The sequence below is a fragment of the Pogona vitticeps genome, chromosome 4, assembly GCF_051106095.1.
Source record: "Pogona vitticeps strain Pit_001003342236 chromosome 4, PviZW2.1, whole genome shotgun sequence".
NCBI classification, from domain to species: Eukaryota; Metazoa; Chordata; class Lepidosauria; order Squamata; family Agamidae; genus Pogona; species Pogona vitticeps.
Window position 1 is genome coordinate 111,990,918 of NC_135786.1, and position 20,601 is coordinate 112,011,518.

Here is a 20,601-nt window from a genome sequence, read left to right on the forward strand (position 1 = left end):
TTATGTGACATATTATGCTAAGTAACAGGATTTCAGCCTTAAAATAGGTTGGAATTTTTGCACCTTGCTTGCTGCTTCTAGTAGATGTGGTGAGGGAACCATTCTGGGCTGGGGTGACCATCAATCTATTCAGCAATATCCAATAGTTTCCTCCTGCCTCCAAATTTAAAGAGCGCCTCACATCTCTGTTCAGGCTTCTTTCCCTCTCTGTAGTCTGTTGCAAGCAGCCATGTTTGTAGGTTTGCTTTCTGATCAGTTTACAATTCTGAGTAAAGAAAATTGCTTTTGTTCTTTCTACTATATAACAGAATGATATGTAACTACTATTTCTACTATATAACTCAGAGTGAGTTATTGAGACTGTAAGTGCCAATTGATGAGAAAAGAGGGTGGACTAATCTGGGGAACTTGAAGCAATTCTGCTTTGGGTATCCCTTGTGCTGTGCAGCTAGAGGAATGGAACCAACACTCAAAAATCTACAACAAAATACATAGATATATTAATGCATTTTAAAGATGAAACATTGACACCAGTATCCTACTGCAAATCCAGCTGTTGATTCAAGTGTTGACTTGCCATTCAGCAATTGATTCAAGGAATTTAGTCTGTAATTGAATCGGCTAAGGGCAGGCCTCTATGACAGTGCACCCCACAAGTCCCTGGAGTACCATCAGTGGCCAGATAATGCTGATGGCAGAACTACAGTATATCCCCACTCAAAACACACACACAGCAGTTGCCTAGCTTGCTGAAGTCTATAGCAAATGCAGTTTTATTCACATAACAACTTTACTTAGGGTGAGTCCTGCTCAAATGAAAATAAGTTTCAGACATCCTTGCAGGCAGATTTTCTTCCATTTACTCTAATAATTCAAAGCCTGTTCTTGTAGACACTGGTTCACAGGCCATTTCTAAGCAACTAGATGCACATTGTGTTATTCTTAGAGCACAACCCTGGTGACGACACCAAGAAGAGCAGAACAGAAAGAAGGGCCATGGGTTCGGGATGGCCCACCCCTGCTAACCCCCCTCTCTTTTGTGGCTCAGAAAGCCAAAGAAAACCACAAGGCAAAAGAGCTGATGCAACTGCTGTCTTAATTCTCCTATAAATGTTGCTAGGCTGGAGTCTGCTCCTCGCCACCCATCCCTGCTATTTCCATTGCTCCCCAGATAAGCTCACAAGAGGAGAACTCAGGCAGAGCTGTAGGACTTAGAAGGGAAGTTTGGGCCCCTTCAAATCTGGCACTAGTTGGCATATGAAAAGGAAGAAAATGGGTTGTCGAAGGCTTTCTCAGCCAGGATCTGATGGTTGTTGTGGGTTTTCCAGGCTGTTTGGCCATGTTCTTAAGCATTTTCTTACTAACATTTTGCCAGTCTCTGTGGCCAGCACCTGGCTTTGGCTCCCTTTGCACCCACAGTCTGGTTCCAATACATGGATGACACCTTCGCAATTTGGAACCACAGTGAAGAAAAACTGGAAGAATTTCTAATCCATCTTAACAGCATCCACCCAAATATACAATTCACCATGGAAAAACAAATAGAGGGCCAACTCCCTTTCTTAGATGTCATGGTCATACACAAAACTGACCTCCTATTGGGACAGAAGGTCTACAGAAAACCCACCCACACAGACCAGTACCTACACAAAAACTCCAACCACCACCCATGACAAAAAAGAGGCATAATCAAAACGCTGGTAGACCGTGCAAATCGGAACTGTGAAGCTCAGTTTCTCAGCACCAAACGCAAACATCTGAATTGGGCCCTACAGACAAAGGGCTATTCCAAGAATGAAATCACAAGAGCCATCAAACCAAGAAAACAACACTAAACTGAAGAGGAAAAAACAGCCACCCACAAATAAAGTATTTCTGCCATGCATCAAGTGGGTCATGGACCACATGGGGAAACTTTGAAAAAACACAACCCACAAACAGTATTCAAGCCCACCACAAAAATACAACAAGACCAGCTAACAAAACCCATCAATCACAGTGACAGATCATCTCTCCCTCTTATCACAACAATACACCCACAACAAAAACATACTGATCACCATAATCCCGATCTCCTGAAAAGGACAAAAGCTGACCCTACACCTATAAATACTCAACTATCCAACAAACTGCAACAGAGCATGGGCAGAGTTCTGACTCCTGTTTTCTGAAGACGCCAGCCACAGAGACTGGTGAAACGCCAGGAAGAAAAACCTTAAGAACATGGCCAAACAGCCCGAACAAAATGGGGATCCTATATTTTGTACAGATCTGTATTCCTTACTGTTGTCGGTGCCAAAATTTCCTTTTTAATGCAGCCCTTAGAGGTGCAGGTATATCGTCTGACGTAACAGCAACTGCATATTCTAGTTTGCATTGAACCTGATATAGGAGCCCCAAGCCAGCATCAGACATCAGCACTTAACACCACAGGCAAAACTTTGATTTGGTTGCATTTGGGTCATTCCACATTTTTAGTAGCAGGTGCCGATCTATCAAAACTCTACTGAACAGCTGCAAAAAAAACATCAGGTGTTTCTTCGACCTTGTCCAGTATTGTCTCTGCCAGCTGACTCCAGCCTTCCGGGGTTTCAGACAGGAGCCTTACACAGCCCTACTTGCAGGTCCTTTTGGGAGATGGAGCATTAACACATGGTGATTTGAACCGGGGGGGGGGGGGTGAGGACAAGAGTCAGACAATCCAAGTATATTTTCCCCTGTTGCCTTTTTAAGATCAGTATTTAGAGTATTTCTCTTGGCTTGATTTCCTCCACACTCATTTCAGATTACTTTCTGCTTCTTCCTCCTCCTAGCTAGAGAGATTCAGACTCACATGACCTCTTCATAACGGCTGAACAAATACATGTACATAGCTTTGTAACTAAGATTAGTGCTTTTTGTCTTTCAATTTTCCTCTATGGATTCCCTGAAACAATAAACATAAGACTTCCAGTTGTATCGAATTTCTGGAGTAGGTACTCCTCTTTAATAGCCATAAACTCAGCACTAGCCCCTGCAGCCATTTAGCATTCTTGCACTTCCTGGGATTGAACCTGGGACATTTTGCATGTAAAACACACCACCCCTTTCTCTGAAAGCAATGTGAGGAAAATGATTTTATCTCTGACAAGTGGTGTTTGATAGGGAGGATCCTAAAACAATTTTCCCCCATGGCGTTATCCAGGACTTTGGGCAGGGAAAGGGCAGAAGGCAGAATGCATAAGAAACCAGCAAGTGAGAGAAGCATACTGGCCAGCCTGCCAGTTCTCAGGTCCAAGCTACCCTTGTTTGCCCCAAGCCCGGTTACTTCGCACCTTCCCAGCAGAATGATATGGGTTCCTAAAATAGAATCTGCCTGCAAGACTAGGTTTCAGGCTTTCTAGACTTTATTTTAGAAAAAGGAGGCTGTGATTTGTTAAATGGAAACTCCCAGAGCATTTGTTCCCTCCGTGCTATCTTGGGGGTGAACAAGGCATATTTTCCGTAGCATTCTGCCATGGCACCTCTACTACCCCTTTATTACTACCAGATCTGAACCTGGCCCATGTCCACTGAAGTCAAATGAAGTTATGTCTGCTGAAATCCAGACTCGACTTAACACCATAACGAAGCAGGAGGCAGTAAATGTGGGTGTGGATGGCATATATAACAGAGAAAAATAATTTTTAAATGAATAAATTGTTCCCTACAAATTTGGACTTGCTTCTGATTTTTATTTTTACATTCCCCCCCCAATAATAAAACAAGTTAAATATGCCTACCAATATAATATGTGTGTAAGGGGGAACTGTGTATTATAATGACTAAAATCCTGTTTGCACAAGTTTAAGCAGCCAAAACTGATGATGTCATCTGCTTACACTGCTAAAATGTATTTTAAATTCATAAAATGCTTCCTATTCCCCCCCTTTATTTTTTAGTTTTAAGTTCCAAGGCTCCCTGGGGCTGCCCTGGGGAAGCATTTGGGAGCCTCAGGATGGTAGGGAGGGTAGATACATTAAACCAGTGCCACTTGTTAATTAAAATCTCCCAAAAGCTTCCCCAGTACCAAAAGGGAACCCTGGGGAGGTTCAGAATCTAAAATTTGGGAATAAGAAGCTTTTAATTAATTCAAAATCAATTTTAATGGTGCAAGTTGATTACGTCATCAGTTTCCATCACTTAAAATTACATGAACAGGATTTGGGCCAAAACCTCCTGTATGGAGTAGTGTGTCTCTGTAAATTTGACTTACAATACAGGTAAGTCAAGTTTATCCTGCTCTGTGTTAGTAGTGGTGAATGCATTTTGTCTTCATTGCAACAATATTTGTAAGAGCAGCCATTTATGTTTCCTCATGGGCAGTGGCAGCTATTCACTGAAGGGAAAGGTTGAGGAGCAGTAGAACACATTTTTCATGCCAAAGATGCCTAGATAAATTCTTAGCACTTCTTGACAGGGCCTGAAAGTGTCTGCTACCGGTCAGCATCAACAGTGCCAAGGTGTTGAAACACCAATCTGTGTAAGACTAATCAGTGAGCCGAACTGTATGATACAAACAGCCAGTCATTAAAAGAGGAAGTGCTGGAGACAGGGCGTCATTTCAGCAAGACTGGTCGGATTTCAGGAGGGCTCCTGAAACTGACTGAGACCACTCGGTTTCAAACCCCCCCAACTTTGGCGGGGAAAGGACTTTTACTAGGAGAAGTGAAAGTCTGAGGTAACAGAATCTGGCTGAGAAGGGAGGAGGACCAGCGGATGCCTATATTTGCCTCTCTTTGAAATCATATCTGGAAGCAGAAATCGAGTCAGAGCCATCTTGGCACAAAGCTGTGAATGCCGCATGGCAGCGAGTGGAAAAATACAGAAGGATTTTGGAAATAATCTTGACCAGAATTTGAAGTAAGTGGCTTGTTTTACACATGGAACTCTTAAAGACCTAAACAATGAAGAGAGTGAGGCTTGACTGGGAGAAAGACAATGAAAGAAGAAAGGGAGTGGAGGGGGGAGGAAAGAAAACAACTTTGCTTGTATTGTGGCAATAGAACTCACTTCTGCAGGACAATATAACTATAAACTACTGATGGATTTAAATCTGTGAAACAGCCAGAAAACAGTCTTGGGAAAAGATTTGAAAAGGAGGGAAAGCCCATTGCTGACTATGAAGCCTGGAGAGAGAGATTGATTTGTAAATGTTTTCTGCCCCGCCCCAAGACATGTGACCATTGTGAACAACTACTGTGTTTCCTACCTGCTGGAAAGAAATCCAGATAATACCTCCAATCATGGAACAAGACTTTTTCAAGACTATTCAAAACATTATACAGTATTTAATGGACTACACCAGATAAAAACAGGGATCAGCTATTTGAACAAATTAAAGACATAGGGACACAAACAGAAATTTGGCAGAATAAGAAAAAGACAAAATGATCTATAGATGATCAAAAGATGGAAATGTTAAATTTAAGAGGTTATTTTGTGGTGAAGGAATATATGATAAAATAGGCACAAACTAATGGTTATAACATTGATTTAGAGCAATATATATAAACTTGGGAGAATAATATCAAACCTATAAAATTAGTGAGTCTAAAGATAAAACGAAAGAGAAGGTCCAAGAAAAAGGAAGATTAGTAATTATAAATATCTTGGAAAATTGCTGTAATGTTTTTTTTTCTTTGCATAATTTCCCTTTTTAATATAATTGTATAAGTGGATGTAAGAATACTTTTTGTTCTCTGGAATTTTACCCTTTCCCACCCTCAGCCTCCCTCCTTTACCTGGTTCCCCTATTTGTACCATAACCCCTATACCTATGAAAATTAATAAAAACCATTGAAAAAGAGGAAGTGCTGAGAACATCTGATTGCCTCACAGCAGGACCTTTTCACACCTTATTCAGCTTGTAAATTAGATTGCTTTGTTTTCTGATTGGCCAATGAGAATAAGTTCAGGCTTCATTTGCATGTCGGTTTTTAAAGTGAGCCTGAATCACATCATCAGCACAGCTGAGAATTTTGGCTTCTAATGACATGTTACCAGTATCATAGAGTTTGGTTCTACATATGGGTGAAAGGAATAAGCTTCATTCGTTTGCACAGTGAGGATTAATCAGTTCCAGAGTTCAAGTGACGCATATGACTAGGTCTTACTCAGGGTTTGGAAGCTTTATTGTTTTGGGATACAACTTGCACATATTGTAAGGCATTGTAGACCCCTCCCCCCCAAAAGAGGAGCTTTTTAATTGTTCCAGCTGAATTCCATGTACTTCATCACCTAATAGGAGCTACAGGCATCTCCTTAAGATGCATAGCCCAATTGTGTGTTCTGTTATTTTCTTGGCACGCCATTGGTCAGGATCCAGGCAGCTGGCAGCAAACTATTAATGCTAGGAGTAGCACTCTTCCCAGATGACTCTCTTTGTCAATTAAAGAATTCAGCCCCTTCTCAACTTCAGTTCCGCAGCTTGCATAGGCCTTTATCATGTTTCTAATGTGACACTACTAACACTTGTTATTGGGTTTAATGACATCGTAGATTAAAAGGTAGGTATAATCCATACTGAAGTAGCCACCTGCACTTGGGCTATGGTCCATCCAGCGAGGGCAACTCCATAAAAAATAATTTCTACATCATAAGAAACTATCCTAATAAGGAGAACAGATGTACGTCAGGTTTTTTTATGCTGACAAGTTAGCATTGCTGCAGAAAGGAGACTGGATTTCAATCTTGCCATTAGAAAGAAGTCCTGAGTTTCATGGGATTCTCTCGAGTTACATCGTAGCTGTGTGGAAACAGAAGGGCAATGAAGTGGCACTCACCTACTGGACATGCCTCTCGAAAGTCTTGACAGCACTTGCCAAACTTATCACAATCTGGATCACAGTCACAAGGTCTCCCTCTTACAAACTTGTCAGTGCAACGCCCTTTACACGACAATTCTACATAAGATGATGGATGGAAGAAAGTTAGCACTCTTTTCTTGGCATTCAAAAATGGGATCTCTTCTAATTAAGATACTACACAACTCCTATAGTGATGATGTGTATGGGTCAATGAATGAATGGATGGATGGATGGATGAATAAATGAATGAATGATCTAATGTGGAGGGACTACTGGAGGCATGCATCAAAGCCCATGACATTTAATCTCTCGGATTTAATTCTGCAAACTGAAACACATGTGGCTTTCTGGATATAATTTAGAAACCATATCATAGTTTTTATTCAATCACCCCTATGTCACTATATTAATGAAAACCTATCATTTAACATTACTTGGCTATCAACAATGTATTCTACTAGTACAGTGCTGTGTATGCATACATGAGGGAAACAACTATGTTCATAGCCTCCACTTTTTGATACATCAAGTATAATTTCAGAAATTAACTATTTTATTTGCTAAACTTTGTTTGTATTCTTTGGTTTTCATGCCATGCATTTGCAGATTAATCACCAAGTAAAACAGGACATATTCTGTACATCTTTGTAGCCTTGAATGCGGAACATTTGGCGAACATATGGGTAGTGGCTCTAAATCAGGCTGTTAACAAAGCCCTCTGTCACTAAATATACGAACATAGGCATCCACATGAATATTTCCAAGGGGTGTTCAATGTCACTTAATGGTATGTTAGCTTAATTCGCATATGCAGCATTAACAATGCTGTGTCTCTGACTATGTACATAAAAATAATAATAAAATTTAGGATTTGGGGTGGGTCGAGTGCCTTCTCCAACCCACAGACACCTGTGAGTAGAACATTCACTAATTAAGATTGTTTTGCTTGCAATATGGTGAACAAGGAAGTTGAGAAATCAGAGGGCTTGCTTGTATTGACTTCCTTCAGAAAACTCGGCCAAATGTGTCTCTTGGCATTGGAATCTAGACAATATTGGATAACAATACAAGACATTTGAAAAATTATGCCTAAATCTTCCTGCACGAAAGAGTCCATATTTGCACAATGTGATTTTCAGAATCTGGAAAATTCTTACTGGGTTTCCATCCTGAACCATATTTCATCAATAGCATATTTCGTTGTGTTTGTTCCCTAGTGAAACTGTGAACTGCATTCGTGATATCTGAGGACCGGTACATGCATGTTAACATATTGTACGCAGAAGCCATTCACTTCACTTGGTTTGACACTACATGACATATTTTCACCACTGCTCACAGAAATTACTCATCAATGTCTGGAAGTCCTTGCAAGAGAAATGGCATTGAGTTTGCACAGATCAATTCAACACAAATATGCAAAAATAAGAATCACACACAGGACACAAAAGGAAAACGATGAACAAACACTGAGACACAAATAACGAGTGCCAAAGGGAAGGATCCTAAGGAAGGCAGTATGGATTTTCCTCAAACTTCCTACCATCACAAAATCCTTCCAACAGCTTCCAAATCAGCTGGATTGTGTTGTGAGGAGCCACAGAATGTCTATTACGGAATCCATGTACACCACAGATATTTGCAAAGTAGATGGCTAGTGTCCCTGGGGCACCAGGCACCACCCTGTTGAGCCTACCCGGTTAAGCCAAACAAAACCTGAATGCAGCCTGTAGCAGAAGGATGGGCAACTTCTTATGGGTCAAGGACCATTTTCAACATTGCCTGAGTGGCCGAAAGCCAACTGGGCTACATCCAAAGACAGCAGATCCAGACCAGTAGCATCAGTAGCAACAACAACAGCAATACACATTTCATTTTGATTTTCTTGTCCCTCTTAGATGTAATGCTAAATTGATATGCTACAATATATTCCTCCTGATGTTACAGTACCACCCGTCCCACCATCCTCCCCTGAATATTCTTGCTAGTTTCTGTCAGTCAGAAGCAACACTTATAACAGGTTGCCTAAGAAGGCCTAACTGTACATTACAAATGACTGATCATTAGAGCTGAAATCATGTTCGCATTCCATACATGTGTTTTGGGTAAGCCTTCAGAGCTTGTACTTGGCTGTCAAACATCATCCCAATTTGCAGGATATGACAGATGCAAAGAACCCTCTTGCTGTGACAGCTATACATTCTCTAGGTCAGGAGATCTCTATTCCAACCATGGCTTCTCTGTGATGTATAGTTCAGCCCACAGTGGCAGAGCATCTCTGGCATTTGCAGGGAGAATGCATGAATCATACTGCACAGACCACCATGTCTGCCATCTCTCCTCCAAAAGAAAAAAAAAAGGAGAGGAGGGAGGGATAAGTGGTAGGAAAGAAAAATGATTGCTCTTGGGGGTTGGGGAGAGAGGCAGAGCATCAGGGCTGCCGTAGTGGTGGCAGCAAAGCAATGTTGCTTTTGTTGGGGAGAGTAGAAAAGGAGTGAAGAAAGACCTGAGGCCATAAGCTGGAGGAAGAGGGCACCTGCTGTGGGTTTTTGTTTTTTTTTGATAGATAAAGGGAGGTAGAAATTTTCCTGCCACCTCAGCAGTAAGTGGAAAGCAACACACACATTGCTGTCTCCCACTGTAGTGCATCCAACCCGCCCATGCACCTGAGCACAGCAGAACAAAACAAATACAGTAATGTCAAATCTGCTGACTGTCAGGGAAATACAGCCACTGTTCTTGATGATCCCGTTAAGGTGTCACTGCTAAGCTTCCCAGGAATCCAAAGGTTCCTGATATACAGTCTGGCAACCACTTTTTAAATGTGAAACAGAGCAGAGCTTATTTATCTTCTAAAGACCAGAAAACAAAAGCAACCACCATCATCCAAACAAACAAAAAACTCAAAAAACAAAATGGCCGCTAAGGTCTTACCTGCAGTGCAGACTTGGTTGTAATCTGGGCAGCACTCCGCGTAGGCAAGGCAGTTTTTATCACACTGGCAGGCCTGCTTCCTATCATACCCTTCCCCACATCTCCCTGCACAGCTTGATAAATCTAAAATCATACAATACTGCTGTAAATATTGCCAAAACAGAACAAGAAGTCAAGAACGAATGGATGGTAAAGCCAGGGAAGGGCGGTACTTGTTCCCCCAGGCCCTAAAAATAACAATGTACGTACTGTACATTTGCTTTACTGGAGCCTCAGCCTAGCTCTTATCACAATCTCCAAGCCTTTTTGAGGAGCAGGGGTGGTCTATGAAGGCAAACACGAGTAGGCATTTATCCTGTGCAACCCTCAGGATAGGATGGGTCTACTTAGGAGCACTGGTCATTTTCTACAGCTTGTTAAGAGGTGAGGAGGTTCTATGGGACCATCTAGACCAGTGGTTCTTAACCTTTGTTACTCGGATGTTTTTGAACTGCAACTCCCAGAAACCCCAGCCAGCACAGTTGGTGGTGAAGGCTTCTGGGAGTTGCAGTCCAAAAACACCTGAGTAACCCAAGGTTAAGAACCAGTGACTAGACAATCGACATTGATTATGCTATTGTTTTCTTTTCCTTCTCTGTTGTTCCACAGTTTGGGATAACTTGTTATAAATAATGACTGTTAATGTAAACATAATACTCTGCCAGTAATGCTTAATTTAAATTAATTGACTGCTTCTTGCACTACCCTTTCCCCTTTCAGCTTCTGAGGTTCCCTAGAATTCCCTTTTGCCTCTGGGGACGCCTCTGGGTGCCTTGGGATGGGGAAGGGGGGGCTTTAGTATTCAAGAACTGGTGGCAGATCACCAGAGGCAATCCCAGTCCTGGCAGCCCCCCCAGCAACAGATAATGGTACGAATATGTTATATCACAATTGTAATTTAACAAGGGGTATATTGCAATTGTAATTTTTATACAGGAGTGTGACACCTCAGGCTGCTGCTGTGTGCTCTCTTGTGGCTGCTGAGGTAAAAGGAAGGCAGGCAAGCGGAAAGTGTTTTTTGCACCCCTGGTTGGCAGCCTGTAGCATTCAGATTTTTGAAAAAGTAATGAAATGTAACTATTTGAGTTACTTTTGAGAAATTAAAAGTAAAGATTTACTTCCATAACTGCTACTTATTAACAGTATTTAACTGTTTGGTCTTGGAACTATAAATGCAAACAGGCCCTGACCAGAATTCTGTTAGTGACCACATGAGGTTTATGTAACTTGTGGTGGTTAATGGAAGCTCACTGACAAAATATCAGGGTACGCTTATACTGCACAAATGGGCAAGTGACCCTGGCACTTTGTCACTTAGCTGCGGCCAAGTTAAAACAAACTTTAAGCAAACACCAGAAGGATTCTGTCCGCCTTTTAATTGTTGAAGATCTGGCTTCTTTTGGTCTTCTCTTCTCTCCCAGCCCCCCCCTTTTTTTCTTGAAGCATTTCACGCCTTGTAATAAATGCATTTGGGAGAACTAAAATGGGGCATGCTTTTAATATCTATATTAATGATATAATTGATAATCAGTACAACTAACAGTTAACTAGTCATAAACATTATGGTCTAAGAAGGCTTTGGACTTTTGGGGAGGCATCTCAGTCTCTGTTGTGGCCCGTAGTGCTCCCTAGAAATCTTCTGCTAAAAGATGGGAGACTGAAGCAGCATTAAAAAGCAGGGTATGGAGTAGGGTGAGGAGAAGCTTGGGAGGGGGAAAAAAACTCCTCAGCAGCCTGGAGACTTACGGGGGGAATAGAGCACTTTAATCTCGCCTTTTTATTCCACATATATAGTGTTTATATTTAATGAGGAGTATATATATTTAAAAGTGCTTGAACATAAACTGGAAGTGTGAACGAATCCACCATAGCTAAATACTGGTGTAGGGAGAGAGACTGTTTTCATTTTGAACTGTGCTGCTAAAGCAACCTTCCAAGTTGACCTCAGAAGATAGGAGATTGCACAGAGTCTTTAGAAATAATGTTATTCAAATAACAGTGTATATTTCCTGGCAGTGGGAAGTGCTCATTTTGTACCTTGCCTGAGGACTGGGAAAGGTTCCATAAACAAAAATGAGATAAGAAGTTGTTTCCATCCCATGCTCTCTATCACAAACAACAATACAAGCTTTTGACTCATGTAATTCCCCACCCCAGTGATGGACACTAGATGTATGCCACACTTATCTCATAGAAAAGCCTCATCATCACCACAAGAACATTTCAGCTAACCCTGGAGCTTGGAAAACACAAAAAAACTTTGCTGGGCTGGTTCCTGGGGTAAACTGGCTATATTTGCAATCTCTGGACATGTTTATATATGTTTGCCTCCACATACTTCAGGTTAAAGCATGGAGTAGTGTGTGAGGGTATAGATTCTAACCCCATCATCCCCATGTAAGCAGCTGTTGCTTAGATTTCATATGTTGAGTGCAAAAGCCAAAAGGGCCCCCATAAATACAGTGGACCCTTGACTTACAGACGGCTTGACTTACAGACTTTTTGAGTTACAGACTTCTCTGGCCGCAAAATTTAGGTTTGACTTGCAGACTGAGATTTGACTTACAGACCAGAAAAAAACCAAAATGGAACAAAAACGGCCTGTTACGGGATTAATCGGTTTTCAATGCACTGTAGGTCAATGGAGACTTGACCTACAGACTTTTTGACTTGAGAACTGCCTTCCAATACGGATTAAGTTCTCAAGACAAGACCCCACTGTAGGTTTGGTGGATCATGCTTACAACACTCCCCAGATTGGAGAATCTGCCTTAACCTTCCCATTTTATTATCTCCCTTTGTGAGGCATTGAACAATGAAATGTTTCAACTGAGACATGCAGAAATAAATCCTGAAAGGGTCACAATAATAGCCTTATTGTGAGTACAAAGAAGACATAAAACTACAGCAGTTGGAGGGTTTAGAAGTTTAGCCAACTAAATTGAAGGGGACAAAATTATTGATCTCAATACATCAAGGCATCCTTCCCTTTGAACAAGGAAAACCAAACATTGAAAGGACAAGCCAAAGGAAATATTGCAACACAACAAGAAAAAACAGATATAACATACACACAACATGGGAGTCAAAAATATTTTAAACATAGTGGACACACATATAACCATCACATTATACAAAATATAAATGGAAACACAGAGTTATCTTGCAAAATACCGTTGTTTCTTTGTATAAGCATTGAGCAGACATTTATTTTCTGCAGAGAAGCCATGAAAATTTTGTGACATCTTGTAGGTCACTCAAAAATCATAAACAATATGACATGCAAGATGCAATTCATAATTTCCATCTGCATGGCATGTACCATTCCCCATTTGTCACATCTTTTTCACTAGAGACAAAAAGAGAGCCTTTTTCATTTGAATGCAGGCACAGTAAAATGATATTCTCTAAGTATAGGGAGGCTCCCAAAGTGAAGCATTTCCACTATCAAAATGCTTCTTTCCTTCCTAAATCATTTTTCTATTCATTTTCCTTTAATATTAGGGGCCTGAAACCCTGCTCATGCTAATTAATTTTTAAAGATTAATTATGTTGTTGTTTTAATTATGTTACCTGCTCTTTATTATTTATGTTACTTGTTTGTTTAATTGTTCATTATGTTACCTATTATTTATTACTTTTATCAATAATGGTTTTAATGTACTTGATTTTTATTACAGACTGCCTTGGGATTTTTTAAAATAAAAAGTTGTGCATGAATGTTCTGAAAGAAAAAAACAGAATACCCTATGGCTGGAGGAGATCAGGTTTTTAAAGAAATTAATAAACTACATACACAAATCATTAGAAACTGCTGAATACTTTCAGAACCTTTGATTTCAGTGAATGCAGTTAAGGCCATTCTCGACTCACTCCTTAAACTCAACAGTACTTCAAAGTAATTAACATCAACTTCATCATGCTCTCATTTTTTGTATTACATATGTGTGTGAGTCTACTATAACGAATATTAGACAAACTAGGAATTAGGTGAGTAATTTTAAAATCACAGCAAAAAGTTAATATGTGCCTAATTTAACAATTTATAATTTAGCAATTATTTTGGGATGTTTATCACACTGGATCCATATAAGCTACTGTACTGCTCATTTTTACTCTAGACTGTCATCATCATCAAGAGTGTTTGATGTTGTAGAAGTCCCATCTCCTCTCCTTCCCAGGGAGAACAGGCAACGGCCATGGCAGATGTAATTAAGCAAATCTGGCAGATCAGGCAAAGGCTCCCTACTGCTAGAGGGGTTTCAGGGATTGTCTCAGATTTAATGAACTTTAGGTGAAATGGAAAATATTGAGGGTTATGTGGTCTGTTATTTTGTTTTGCTTTCACCTACATATCTATGTTGAAAAAGTGTGGGAATGCTTGACACTAACAAAATGCATCTAGAATTATTACCATTCTTACATATATGTGAACATCGAACAAATTTTAGAACTTCACATAGATATTCCATAATTAGATGAGAAATAACTTTGAAGCCTGGTTTTGGATCAGTGTGACACCAGGAGCTTTTCCTGCCTCCCAGTCTGTGCACCAGCTTGCTTTGTGTTGTGGTCTATCTTCAATACTAAAAGGTGGAATTCTTCTGAAGTATGAGTTCTCTGACACAAAAGCAGCCTCAGCAACATTTCTCCAACACTAATGTGCTTCAGCTCTAGTGATTACAATGACTGTTTCTCTCCCAGGGTATCATGCAGGATGCACAGAGTAATGGTTTCTGCTGGGAGGAAAAACTCCTCAAATTCAAAGCAAGAAGGACAGGCATCTGCCAGAGGTAGGGGAACCATAAAATATTATTTACATTTCTGTTTCCAGAAGGCTCTTCTGGACCAAAAGTCTGTTTGCTTTGAAAGCAAGGACATATTTATCATTTAACATACATTACTGGGGAGGTATTTTTATTTAAATCTTATTTCTCTTACCTCTGTTACCACAGCATACAGCTCATATAGGTTATGGAGGTCATTCATGCCTAGTGTTTAAGACAAGAGTGAAGAAAGATGTACCTCTAGATGCTGGAGTGCAACTCCCAGCAGCCCCAAGCAGATAGCTAATTGAGAAGAATGCTGGGAGGTGTAGTATAATGTAGTTTAAAGTAATGGAGTGGTTTACAGGGCATGAAAACCATCCTAGGGAAAAGACCAAGTAGTATAAGTAGGGTATCAGATCCCTGATATTGAAGCACCTAGAAATAGCCTTCTAGTGGCAACTGATCTTCATGCCATCACATTTGGAAGTACATGAAGCAGGGGAAGGACCATTATGTTATTGTTTTCCATGCAGTCCTCCCCTCTCTCCCGAATGATTCAGAATGTGATGGCCTCAATGTAACGCGTAGTTATACTCAGAAGGCAGAAGAACCGCAAGAAGCATTGTCTTCTTGAATAAATCACCGTGCAAACCAAAAATGCAAGCTAGAGCTGGCTAGGTGTAGTTTTATTTAACTTAAATCAAAAGACTTCACTTGAACTATGCTATGAACTTAACTGCCGTTGTATGGATCCAGATAATATATTTTTATGGTTTTGTTTTTTCAACAGTTTGTTCATTTTGAAAATTTACAGTACCTTGTGAAGAAACTTGCTGCGCCAGAAAAACTGAAAGCAAAAGTAGGGAGGTCCAATATATATTCCATGCCATGGTGAGTTGTTGGGATTGTGTCTTTCCTTAAACAAAATAAAAATATTTTTTTTCATTACAGGGTTCATTATATTTTGGGATCATTATTTTGGAATCCAAACATATTTCAGCAAAATATTCATGTGTATATTATGTAGAATTTAATTTTGTACCGTTAAAGTATCGTTCACAGACAGACAGACAGACAGATCATATTCAACTACAAAGAATATGTAGGACAAGTGCACAGAAAATCATAAATAATAATTTGCACACATATAATTAAAGACTTTCAATTCTATAAAATGAAAAATATCTAAAATTCATAGCATTTGTTCACCCACTTCTAACAATTTTTAAAGATATTAATGGATACATACAGACATAACCCCAACACACACACATACACAAACTCTTAAATGAATTCTAAAATCTATTTAGCCTCTTATTACCTTCAATTATTTTTATATTTCACAATTCAGATACTCATATTAAAAAATAAAACTCATATATTACTCACAATAACATATAATATAGTGTTTACAATATGGAGCAATTTAAAGGCTTCCTGTGTGTATTCAACACCGCCCCCAAAAGCATATATTAATTATTTTTATTAAATTTTATCTTCCCTGTTATTTTTTTAAAGCCAGCTCTTTTACAAAAGGAAACCACCGTTACATTTTTCCAGAAATATCTATTCCAAAAATAGATAAACAATCTACAACTAATAGTTATTTAGCCTTTTTAAAAAAATTAAGAGTCTTGCTCTGTTTCATATATCTATTTTGCAGACTCTTGAATTAAATGTTATTCTAGACTATCATTACAAGATGGAAATCCTTTGAACAAAGTTCTCTGCACTCACGCAAGTATTGCACTTACCCTCCAATGGTTATTTCTGGTAGCAGTGATTCTCCACATCCTTATATATTGGTGAGAATATATTGAGATGAACTAATTAGGCAGCATGTTAGACAAAACTAGCTGTGACAACCCATGACAGCAAATTTTCCACATCTTTTGGACATCATCCCAGAAGACTAGACAGCAACATCTGGAAAACACTCCCATTAAGAAAAATGACTATGAAAAAAAAAATACTTTTAGAATTATTAGTCAACACATTTCTAATAGTTTAGTGAACAAACTGTCCTAAGAGAATGTATATTTCTGGCAAGCGTGGTTATTCACTGGCCATAGAGATTGTTCACAATGAGTGGTTGTGGAATATATGCCACTTGCTATCCAATATAGTCCAAATATGGGACATTTTGAAATATGAAATGTAAAGTTTTAGAATAAGAAATGTGAGTGAGAACTCTCCAAAACTTTAAGGAAATATTCTGGAGAAAGTTTGAAGGAATCTGGTAAGATTTCATCAGTGGGCAACACTCATACGAGGACACTGGTTAAACTACTTCCCTTTTAATATCCTAGAGTAGGAGCCAGTCCCCCAAATGTAAATTCACCTGTAGAATTTTCTAGATGTGGAGTAACCTTTGTATTCTTTCCGATGTTATTAAGACTAGCACAATGTCCCTAATTTTTTAAAGCTTGTGGGCATGTTTACTATTTTTTTAATCAGTGCTATGGAGACACCCACAAAATGAGGTTGTCAGAAAATGGCCCCCTAGCTTTATGTGTCATTCCTGCCTTTTCTCACACAACCTGAGCTACACATCAGCATGACCTTGAGAATGCAGTGGTATTCATGGGACAATCTCAGGAAAGTGCAAGGACTTGAGGAATATGTTAAAAACATGACTATATCATTTTTGTAAGCTATGAGGGGATGGGGAGCAATCACATATAGACCTCACATATAGATCAAGTAGATAGGTATATGAATCTGGGCATTCACTTAACAACCACATACAGTCATGTGAAAAAGAAAGTATACATTCTTTGAATTCTATGGTTTTACGAATAAAAATCACCTGGTGCTTAGTAGGTCTGAAAATTAGTTAAATACAATCTCTGTTGAACAACAGCACATGACATATTACACCATAGCATGATTCATTTTACAAGAATACAGTAAAGTCAAAATGGAGAAGTCATGTGTGAAAAACTAAGTATACCTTATGATTCAATAACTTGTAGAGCCACCTTTAGCAGCAATAACTTAAAATAATTGTTTTCTATATATCTTTATGAGTCTCTCACATCATTATGGAGGAGCTTTGGTCCACTCTTCTTTACAACACTGCTTCAGCAGTGATAGCATCCAAACCTGAGCTTTAGTAGATTGACCAAAAAACCAAAAGGAAAACAAGACTTTGGTCTGCTGACTAGCCAGGACTATCAAACAGGTGGATATGCTAACTGCCTTCTAAACAAGGTGTACTCTTCATACTTGGTTTCAACATGGAAATTAAAAGATTTCTTAAAAGATTTAAATAGCCTTTCCCCCCACTGCTGCCTGCTAAATTTTGGCACTGCGGCAACAGTCATGGCAGTGTAGCTCCTAACAGGTTGATCTTGGGGCATCTTGACCTTTGCTGGTTTCCACCAGACATATACCTTGTGGAGAAATGAAACTGGAGATCCACACCCATGGAGCATGTACCCCAACTTCTCAATACCCTTATCCCAGTGATTTCCCCCCCTCCTCCGTGAAATTTCTCACAAGCTGAGAGTCTGCAACCAGACAATTGTGTCTGTAGGAATGTTGATAAGGGAGTGGAGGGGTTCAACTCTCCCACAGACACAACTGTTTGGGCTTTTTCACAATAGTTCTGTTGCATTCTAATGCAGATGAGGAAATTCCATAAGGGGGGAGGGAAGGAAAACCAGTCATTTTCTTCCTCCACCAACAAATGCTCAGGGCCAAGATCTCCTACAACAGGTGTGTGTGTACATACACATGCACACTCTCCTGTCTGACTGATGCAAGAGTTATAAAGAAAACTGAAATTTGGACTAGATATCTGACAGTATACACAGTAAAAAAATTCATTTGCTTGAAAATTCACTTCATTGGATTTAGTTTTCCATCTTTATCATGGAACACAACATTTTAGGGAAACAGTAGTAAAGAGCTCTACTGTCTTCTTACACAGTTATTGTTTGTAAAAGATATTTGGTGGATTTCTTGTACAGTACGTTTATATTTTGCAAAGTTATGCATTTCTTCTTCTTCTTCTTCTTCTTCTTCTTCTTCTTCTTCTTCTTCTTCTTCTTCTTCTTCTTCTTCTTCTTCTTCTTCTTCTTCTAATCTGTGCCCCTATCAGGATCAGCTGAAGACACTGTAGTGGCTGACACACAGCAGAACATCCCTCCCTGCCCTGCAGGGAGTAATCAAGACCAGTCAAATTATTTTGGCACCTGATAAAGAAAACTCTAAAATTACCACTCCTCTTTCCTTACAAAAAAAGTATGACATAGATCAATTTGCCCCCTAACCATCTGTCTGTGGCAACCAGTTGATTCTACTTAATGGTAAAACAAATCCTGAAATATCTGGTTGTGAGGGTGTGTTTTTCTGAGTTTTGTCACTTTGTCTTCTATGAAATGAGTTTCCAAGCAATGATTTCAAAAGAATGATCTTCACTTTAGGAATTCATAGACTCTGTCTTTGTCTTGTATGTAGCTGCTTGGGCAGGTTACTTTTTAAAACAACTGGTCATCCATGACAGACATTTTATGAATTGGCACAGTCCTCAGTTCTTGACATTTAAGGCAGCCATTTTTGTGGGAGCACCATGACATATTCTCATAATTTAGCCAAAACAATTTGAGGAATCCTTATATTATACTATCTAGGAGTAGTATTCTTCATGGTCAAGATACTTCTATAACATTTGTTTGCTTATAATTCACTGGATCAAAGTTTATGTATAATTTTAAATGATAAATTCGAAGCCTGATGCTACTTATTAACTTCTACCATTTTGTATTGCTTCCTGTTCATTGTAGCTGATTGATTTGATAACTGCCTCTTTCATTAATCCATAAGAATAGCACTCCTGAATGGTGCCCTACTTCACAGGCAATCTCATTTGGAAAGACTTTTTGTTGATTTGGGGAGGTGGGAGCAAAGGTTTTGTAGTAAAATGAAGCATCCACACCAGAATCAAAGAACATGAGAGACACTGCAGACTAAAACAGCCAGAAAAATCTGCAGTAGCTGAACATGCCCTGAAACAAACTAGGCATGAAATTCTATTCCAAAATACTGAAATACTGGACAACACCAGCAATCATTACGTCAGACTGCACAGGGAAGCCATTGAAATCCACAAGCACCAGCAAAACTTCAACAGAAAAGAGGAAAGTGTGAAGCTCAACAAAACTTGGCTCCCAGCTCTCAAAAATACAGTGTGCAAAAGGTCAACGAACTCTGCCCAGCCATAAGGAAAAAAGACAAAAGCCTATCTCACAGCCATAAATACTGCACTCCCAAAGCCAACTACACCAGAGCACAGAGTGCTGTCCTCTGAAGATGCCGGCCACAGAGACTGGTGAAACGTTAGGAAGAACAACCTTCAGAACACAGCCAAAGAGCCTGAAAACCCCACAACAACCAGTACTGTTACCAATAGTTACAAGCTAGTTAACAGTTTTCCTTTCTGTCAGTTAGTGTTCACCAATGGTACTGTCAGTAACTACAAAATAGATGAGGGTAAACATAAAATGGCAGCAAAAATGGGACCAGTTTCCTCCTTCACTCATAGAGTCCACAAAATATACAGCTAAAAACTACTTGAAATTTCCTGGTCAGATCTATTAAGAGCCATTATGTTAAAAAAAACCCTATGAAATAAACGTTGTGGAGAAGAGACACTAAATGATTCATGAATCATTAAGGAAGAATTCACTACTTCTGCTGGTGCTAATTTGATTTTATTGTGTCCCACTTTGTTTTTGACCCTCGCTGTTGATTTTGTTATGATTGTTTTGTTTATTTGTTTGTATGTTTATACCATTCATCCACTGGAACCATTACTCTGAGCAATTGATAAGAGTAGACAAAAATATATTAAATTAGAATCATAAAAACTATAACTGAAACAATGTAACCGTCAATAACTACAGCTACAATGCATCAGGATGAGCAGAAGTAAAATTAACAATAACATTAAGGTGTTCCGTTTTTTTCTTACCTTTTCTTCTTTCCTCCTCTTTCCTTTAACTAAAGAAGGCGACCCAAAAAGCTTC

The 20,601-nt window shown here is 39.3% G+C and overlaps 1 protein-coding gene and 1 long non-coding RNA gene across 2 annotated transcripts in view; one reads left to right on the forward strand and one right to left on the reverse strand.

Annotated features, from left to right (window-relative positions):
• PRG4 (proteoglycan 4) overlaps positions 1 to 13,662 on the reverse strand; it is a 41,524-nt gene extending 27,862 nt beyond the window's left edge. Inside the window, exons 1-3 of the mRNA XM_072998116.2 lie at positions 13,597 to 13,662; positions 9,762 to 9,903; positions 6,804 to 6,923 (exon numbers count right to left, since the gene is read on the reverse strand). Coding sequence (XP_072854217.2) covers positions 6,804 to 6,923; positions 9,762 to 9,903; positions 13,597 to 13,662 — 328 coding nt within the window. The remainder of the gene's footprint in view (positions 1 to 6,803; positions 6,924 to 9,761; positions 9,904 to 13,596) is intronic.
• Positions 13,663 to 14,522: 860 nt separating this feature from the next.
• LOC110079772 (uncharacterized) lies at positions 14,523 to 20,217 on the forward strand. Its single transcript, XR_002300671.3, has 3 exons — positions 14,523 to 14,593; positions 15,360 to 15,460; positions 18,675 to 20,217. It is a non-coding gene; the product is annotated as an uncharacterized LOC110079772 (long non-coding RNA).
• The last annotated feature ends 384 nt before the right edge of the window (positions 20,218 to 20,601 follow it).